This window comes from Fulmarus glacialis, unplaced genomic scaffold (assembly GCF_000690835.1).
Source record: "Fulmarus glacialis isolate BGI_N327 unplaced genomic scaffold, ASM69083v1 scaffold33219, whole genome shotgun sequence".
NCBI lineage: Eukaryota > Metazoa > Chordata > Aves > Procellariiformes > Procellariidae > Fulmarus > Fulmarus glacialis.
In genome coordinates, this window is record NW_009234453.1 from 12827 (window position 1) to 20157 (window position 7331).

Consider the following 7331-nt stretch of genomic DNA (forward strand, 5'->3'; position numbering starts at 1 on the left):
TAGTCCTGCAGCCAGCCTGGGGCTCTCTTCTGCACCAGAGGCTTGGCAGGTCGGGTTCCTACCTTATGCTCCCCAGGCTGGGAGCGCTGTGGAGAGATCGCTTAGTGTCTGGGTGCAAAGGGGAAGGAAATGGGAGCACTGACAGAAAGCGGAAAGGTCTGCAGGGTTGGCCAGAAACTCAGCGCAGTGGTGATCCTGAGAGACAAGCTTGGCTCACCTGCGTAGCTGGGGAAGCCTCCTCTGTGCAGCTGGTTGTTCTCACTGCTGCTGAGACCACTGTCTCTGGGGGGCAAGGTTTTTCCTCTCCTTTCTGGGAGAAGGGCAGAAGGAAAACCTGAGTCCGATCAGTTCTGTTTCTGGTCCTCGGATGGGCCTGAGAGGGAACTGGTGGATGGACTCTCTTTGCTTTGCAAACGTGGCTGAAGTTAGCTGGCTTAAAATTAAAACTAAAAAACCCCCAGCTCTTCAAAAAAGGAGGGCAAAAACTTGCAGGGAAGGGTGTCCAGACAGGAGCCCATGGCAGCCTGGCAGGGCTGCACGGGGCTGAGTGCTGGAGAAACAGCGGGACCCCGCTACGTCAGAGGCCTCCCAGGGCCAGCCGAGCCACAGGCCCGGGCAGGCTGCACGGCGTGTGGGGCCTGCACGTTGCCATTAAAGACGCAAGCGTCTCTGCCATGCCCCGTCGCTGTGCCAGCGAGATGCAGAGCAAGTCTGCGTCGGGGCAAGTTTGGGTATCGAGTATTTCTGTCAGATCACGCCGGAAGAAAACCCCAAGAGAGCAGCTGTTGGTTGTTCTAGATCCTGTCCCTTCCCTCCCCTGCTGTGTCCCGCAGATTCCCCAGTGACCTAACCGAGGACAGCGGCTGGAGGATCTGGTGAGCCTCGGGGGATGAGCCAAGGTTACCTTTTTCTTGAATCAAACTGCACACTGCCGGCTGGCTGCCAGGCTCCTGCCGCCCTGCCCTGATCTCTCCCTTTGACCAGACCACACTGGACTGAACCCGAGGAGATCATCTCGCTTTCTTACTAACCACCGACGGTTTACGCTTCCCCCCTCCCTGCCCCCAGCCCACCGATTCTTCTTTTATTTATTTTATTAGCTGTTAGTTTTATTTTTTTATTTTATTTTTTTATCTTTTTTTGGGGCTACCCCTTCTTTTTGTTGTTTGCTCTTTCCCGAGCTAGTAGACATATTTTATGAATTGGCTTTGTGATTGTGTTAGGTAGTTTTTATTGAGGAGTATTTTTATTTGGCTTTGAAACTGTTTTGAATATTTTCAACTCTGTTGTTGTTGTCGTCAGTGTTTTTAAAGCACGGTATGTAACAAGAATGCAGTTCTGAAGGGAAGAAAGAGACACAGAGAGAGCAAAGGCTGAGAGGAACTGATGTATTTCTATTTTTTTTAAAGAAACTGTTTTTAATTGTTTCTGTTTTGTAAATGTGAGGCTTTGAAAAGTGTGAAACTCCAAGGATCCGAAAACGTTGGACATCGCTATGGAACAAAACAAATGTATATTTTGCTAAGTGAAAAACACTATCCTTACAGCTGAAAGAATTTTTTTTTTTCCTAGGTTTAGTTTTACGTGGGGTTTTCTTTTTCCTCCTGTATAATATGTAAATATCGCGAGCTGAACCTGGCTGCCACCTGCAGCCTGGCTCCAAGGAGCAGCTCCAGGTCCTGGACTTGGTGCCGCAGCGTGAGCAATACTCTCCAGCAGAATCCTGACAGGACTCCGTTCTTTTTTTGTACACCTTTTACTGTAAGATTTTAAGACCTCTGATGAGACGAAAGGGGGGTGGGGGCGGGGGTGAGACGTACCGGCCATCGGCTGTTTTGCTGAGCGGGTTAAAGCTGCTTCCAATCGCTCGATGTACAGACTCCATCACTGGGCTCCGTAGTGCCAGCCTCTGGATTGGCTTTAGGTAAAGGGCTTTACCGCCATTGCTTGTCTTGGTTACTTTGAAAGGAATTCACTCTCCAAACACTATCGCTTGTGTCAAGATTTCCTGGGAAAGGGGATCCTCCTCCGGAGGCAAGGGCATCGGAAGGGGTGTCAGCCAGGGCCAGGGGGAGGTTTGGGTGGCCCTTCTCTGAAGGGCAGGGCGCTGGGTTGGGGAGTCATTAACGGGGGAGAAAAGCATTAGGGTGGTGATTTGGGGGCGGGTTAAGGGCTTCTCAGGGATTATATGAATTATAGAATTGCAGCTTCCCGTTTGCTTTACTCTGTGTTCTGAAGACTGTGGGAATTTGTCCGTTGTCCTGTGCAGGGGTGATCTGCTCCCTCCTCCAGAACCTGGGGGGCTTCCCCTGGCGTGGCCCAGGCCCCTGCTAACGAGCACGCTGCCAGGGGAAGCCTGCAGCAGGAGTACACGGGGCAGGTTTGGGTCTGGATTCCAGTGAACCAAAGACCTTGTAAGGGGGGTGATTAAGCCTTTTATTAAGATGCAGCCAAACTCTTTTCCCAGGGAAATAACAGCTTCATCTTAAGTTTTAAAAATCATTCCCTCTCTTCCCCCAAACTGAGCCCCTGTAAGGGAGAGGGGCGTTTAGAAAAGGACTGGGAGGGCCACAGTGCCCACAGGGCCCTTCTTCTCTTCCATCCCTCCCCGTCTGCCGGAGCTTGTCCTGACCTGGGCGATGCGTTTGGAGAGTTCTGTTTAGGTAAGAGGGTACTTAACAGATTAGTACTGAAAACACAAAGCAATAATTTTTGTTACTGAGACAAGAGTCTGTATGTCTGTTTTTTTAAATATTTCCTAATTAAAGAAGAGCTGCATTTTATTGGGTTTATTTTTATTCTATATACTTCAAATTTGGGTCTGCGGACAGCGCTTTCCTCCGTCTTGGTATATGCGCTGAACTGCTTCCGTGCCCCCTCCAGACATCCAAGGCCAGCTGTGCTGCTGCTGGGCTGCGATTCGCTCTCTGGCCAGTGCTGCCACTGCCTGGAGGCTGGGGCTCCGGTTTCAGGGTGGGCATTTTTTTTAAAAGAAATAAAGCTGTGTTTTTAAGCCAGTAAGTTATTACACTCCAATGTTTGTTCTCTCCACACCTGTAACCCTTTTTCCAGATTTCAGTTTTAAATTCCTAATAAATTATTTGAAAACTGTCCTTCTCTGTCATTTTTTGGGGGTGGGAGGTTTTCAAATGGAGGAGATTTCGGGTGAACTTGGACCTGGCAGGAGTCACATCCTGCCATTAGGGTGAAAGCCCCAGGCAAGGCTCCGACCCTGTTCTGCTCCCAGGCTTTGGCAGTGGCCCAGTTTAGAATGCGAGGCAGATCTGGTTTTAATAGAGATCGTGTCTCTTCTCTAAGTTACAGAGGTTTTGTATAGACATTTGTAGGTTCAAGAAAGGAGGAGGTAGTGTGGTGCTTAGAGGTTTGGCTCAGATGCTCTGGCTTCAATGACTGTGGTGGACCAAGGAGGCTAGATCTAAGCAAGTAAAATGTAGAGATTGGAAGGGAAGAAAAGTCCTTAACAGTCAATACTACAAGAGAAAAGTAAATTGTGACAGTGTAAAATAGGGTGGGGAGCCCTGTGCAGCAGCTCTTCATTACAGAGAATTCTTAAAAATAATCTAAGGCTCAAGCCTGTAAGTGAAGGAACCAGCTGTAAGCTGGGATGTCCTCACAAGCATACTGAGGACCAGCGGCTTTGTATGCAGCACAGGTTGGGGGAAACCAAAAATAGCATTGGTGGAAAAATCTTTACCCTGCTGGGATTTTTCTCATGAGGCACTCTTGTCATGCTCACATGCTCACTCTCCCACACTTCGTGATCCTCTTGTTGAATTAAAATGTATGAAATCCAAGATATGACAATATTTTTGATTTGTGACTTAAAAAAGCCAGTTTATTGGAAGTTTTCTTGGCAACGTCAATAATAAATCAGACCTTGAGAACCGAGGAAAAAGGAACCACAGAGTTTTAAGGTTCACAGGTAATAGAACAGAGAAATAATAAAAAAAAGGCCAAAGTAGCAAAGGAGAGCGAACACTTAATGGATATTGAAGGGGAAGTCAGGTGATTGATCTATGGGCAAAAGATTAAATCCTTGTTTCTGAACTAACTGTGGTATGGACTGTCCTTTACATCAGCCTTTAGTGTTCAATGTTCTCGCTGGTAGGACACAAGATCTTGAATCTGTAACTCAGCATCTGTATGGTTTTAGCCAGCCTGTGAGTGGGGAATCCCAGAGAATCAGAGAGCTTGTGAGAGATCAAAAGTTCGGAATGGTTCTGGCTGTTCGTCAGCATGTCTACCTTTAGATGTCCTGTGGATACGTCAACATCCTGTGGATGCTATGGGCACCCTGGCACAGTTTCAGCCACTATGAGGGGGAAGATGTCCTCATCGTCCCTTATAGAAACATGCATTTGAACCTACTGAAGGGTGCTGAGCTTCCTGAAGAAGCACTCTGGTATGTCAGGCTGTTGCGGAAAGGTGGGCTTTGCCTCTTCCCCTGCTCTTAAAAACTGAAGGCTTGCTTGGTGCTTTAGAAGTCAATGCAGACTCTCACTATCAAGTGAGCAGTCTAGGATCTGTATCTTGAGTGTGTAAAAATGCCAAACCTGTAGTCCTGACAGTGTTGGAGCCTCTGGGGTCTGAATATGAGTGCAGTATCTTGGACTTACCCCTGGCTGACACCAGGAAGCTTTTTCTTACCCATTTTTTGATCTTATGTCAAAGTTCCTAACTCGCCTCACGCCTTGGCATAGAGAGCCAAAGGGCCTAACTGGGTTCTGCTTTGGTGCTGGAGAAAGAGAAACTGCTGTCTCTGAGCTTCTGGGGTCTGCTGTGGCTGTTGAAACTTCCAGGCCCATGGCAGGGGGGTTGGAACTAGATGATCTTTAAGGTCCCTTCCAACCCAAACCATGCTATGATTCTATGATTTCCAGTGTAATTCCCTTCAGGTCATGTAAAAACAGACACTATTCCTTGTTTAAGCCAAATACAGAGGCTTTCCAGGTTGCTTGGCTCCTGTTTCTTGCCTAGTAGACCTCCTCCTCCTCTATGGTTTCAAAGTAAAAAACAGCTTGAATTTTTTTCAGTTCAGCTCATGCCAAATTGTCATTTGGGGTGAGGGGACGACCTGTACCTTATTCTCTGAATTAGGCCCGGAGAATCCATGGAGAGATACAGGATTAATGATAAGTGGGATACCATAAAAAGAGGATGCCAGTGTTAGTAGGATGGATAGTAGTGTGCCAGCGATTTCCAACATTAACTACCACACTGCTATATTTTTTAGTAGAGAGCCCTTGAAAATGTCCAGATCTTTCAGGCTGGCTTCTAATAGTAGCATTAAAAGAATTTAATAGCAAAAATCCAGAGAGCAAATATTTGCCTTCCTGGCTTTCAGAGATTTAACTCCACTGGCCTTCAACTGGTCACGTCACAACCTGCTGCCCACAGCCTCTGATGGAAGAAGTCTGCATTTAGTAACATAAATACTGGCTTGTTTATCTCATACCCGTCTCAAGGTGAGCTTGTCGTATAAAGAGCCGCGTTTTCTTTAGCACCGGTCTCTCTGTCAGGTCCTCAGAGAATGAAGTCCCTGGCCCTGCTTTTCCTGCTGTCTGGTGTGTAGGTACGCTCACCCCCCAGCACCGGTAACACCATGCCTAACTCTAACCTTTGCGTCTCTCCTCAGTGGGCGCAGCCAGCGCTGCTGTCTCACCCCGGGCCCTGTGGGAGTTTCGCAAAATGATCAAATGCACCATTCCGGACAGCCGTCCTGTGCTGGAATTTGCTGACTATGGCTGCTACTGCGGCTTCGGAGGCAGCGGGACACCAGTGGATGAGCTTGACAGGTTTATAAGACTCTGCTTTTACAAACCTCTTTCCTTGCCTGTGCTTTCACAGTTCTGCATGCCAGCTTCATCTCAGCTGGCCCTGCCTATGAATGTCCGCAAAACTCTCTGGCTGCTGTGAATGTAGCTTTCTCTCAAAGACTGGTTCAAGGCAAAAAGGTTGTGTAGTATCACACCTTGATGCCTTATTACTAAGATAAAATATAATCCCAACAACTATTTTCTCCTCTGTGGCAGCTAAACTGCACTTGTTCCAGCATTTTTTTTTGCAGCAGTGCTGTGCCAGCAGCCCGGACGCAGCTCTGAGCACACTGCCCACTGCACGACCATCAACACGTGCAGGCCTGAGCTGCAAAATGCAAAGACGTGCCTTGGGCAGTTTAGAGATCACACAAGACTGATAGCCAAGATGCAGTGAATTGTGTCAGCTGTTAGCTCTTCAGCTACCCGGCACTGGCGGGGAACGTTTGGTAAATGCTGTCTTTTGCTTTCCCTGGGCCCAATGGACAACTCTGTGAAGATGCTCCAGTAAGTACATGTGCACCAGACACCTCTTGGACCATTAGCTGGCAGAACCGTGACCCTTTGAGGTCCTTTGTGTCTTCTCTCTTATCACGGGGTATCTTCTTTTCTTTTGTTCAGTGCCTTGTCAAAGCAATGCTAGCCTATTTACACGTCTTGCAGGTCACTGAGTTTGCATTTCTGGTATTTTCTGACCTTTTCCTCCCTGTTTCCCAGGTGCTGTCAGGTACACGATGACTGCTACTCACAGGCAAAGAAACTAGAATCATGCAGATTCCTCGTGGACAACCCCTACACAAAGTCGTACAGCTTCAGCTGCTCCAGAGGGCAGATTACGTGTAACAGTACGTCCACTTCCAAGTCACTCCACTTCAAACGTTACTCCAGTCTCTCTTCCGAAGGAACAGGGCTGCGTCACACTCGACGCTTCTGCGGCAGGAAGGCGCAGCACAAGTCCCTGCCGGGGGGCTGGTTGTTAGAAACGGAGCACCTCACACGGGCACTGGAGTGCATATTCTCCATATAGCACACAATTTGTAGTTTATGGAAGATATATGGTGTCACAGCACATAGGTGATTGCATCCCTGTGGTACTTTTCTGGGAGTCCCCTTCATGGCAGTATTTAAGAGATCAGCGTGCTAACTGGCGAGCGTTACACAGCTGCTGCCAGACATCGCTGATGTGACAGTGGAGCTTTTATAGGGCCCTGGAACGGAGACAAACAGCAGACGGGCCGGCAAACAGAACTGCCGGGAAGGAAGGCAGGAGCAAGGAGATTGCTGGGCCGCAGCACGCAGCTTTGGGGCCAGAGGGCTAGCGGGGAGAAGCACATACACCCCCAAAACGACGGCAGCAGCGGACAGGCTGTGCCCCGGCAGCAGGAACGCCTGCCCGAGTCACCGCCCCGCCCGGTGCGGGCTCTGACCGCTCTGCTCTCTCCTCCAGACACGAACAAGTGCGAGACGTTCATCTGCAACTGCGACCGCGCCGCT

General features: G+C 48.8%; 2 protein-coding genes across 2 annotated transcripts in view; both read left to right on the forward strand.

The window, feature by feature from the left end:
- The window catches only part of LOC104082509 (RNA-binding protein Musashi homolog 1-like), a gene marked incomplete at its 5' end in the record, with an annotated part of 11145 nt that extends 9838 nt beyond the window's left edge, over positions 1 to 1307 (forward strand). Inside the window, 1 exon segment of the mRNA XM_009585651.1 lies at positions 834 to 1307.
- A 4244-nt stretch (positions 1308 to 5551) lies between these two features.
- PLA2G1B (phospholipase A2, group IB (pancreas)) lies at positions 5552 to 7325 on the forward strand (the record flags this gene model as incomplete). The annotated part of the gene is made up of 4 exons (XM_009585650.1): positions 5552 to 5585; positions 5657 to 5816; positions 6555 to 6682; positions 7285 to 7325. Coding segments are annotated over exons 1-4 (363 nt in total), but the record flags the coding sequence as incomplete, so codon positions are not given.
- Between the last annotated feature and the right edge of the window lie 6 nt (positions 7326 to 7331).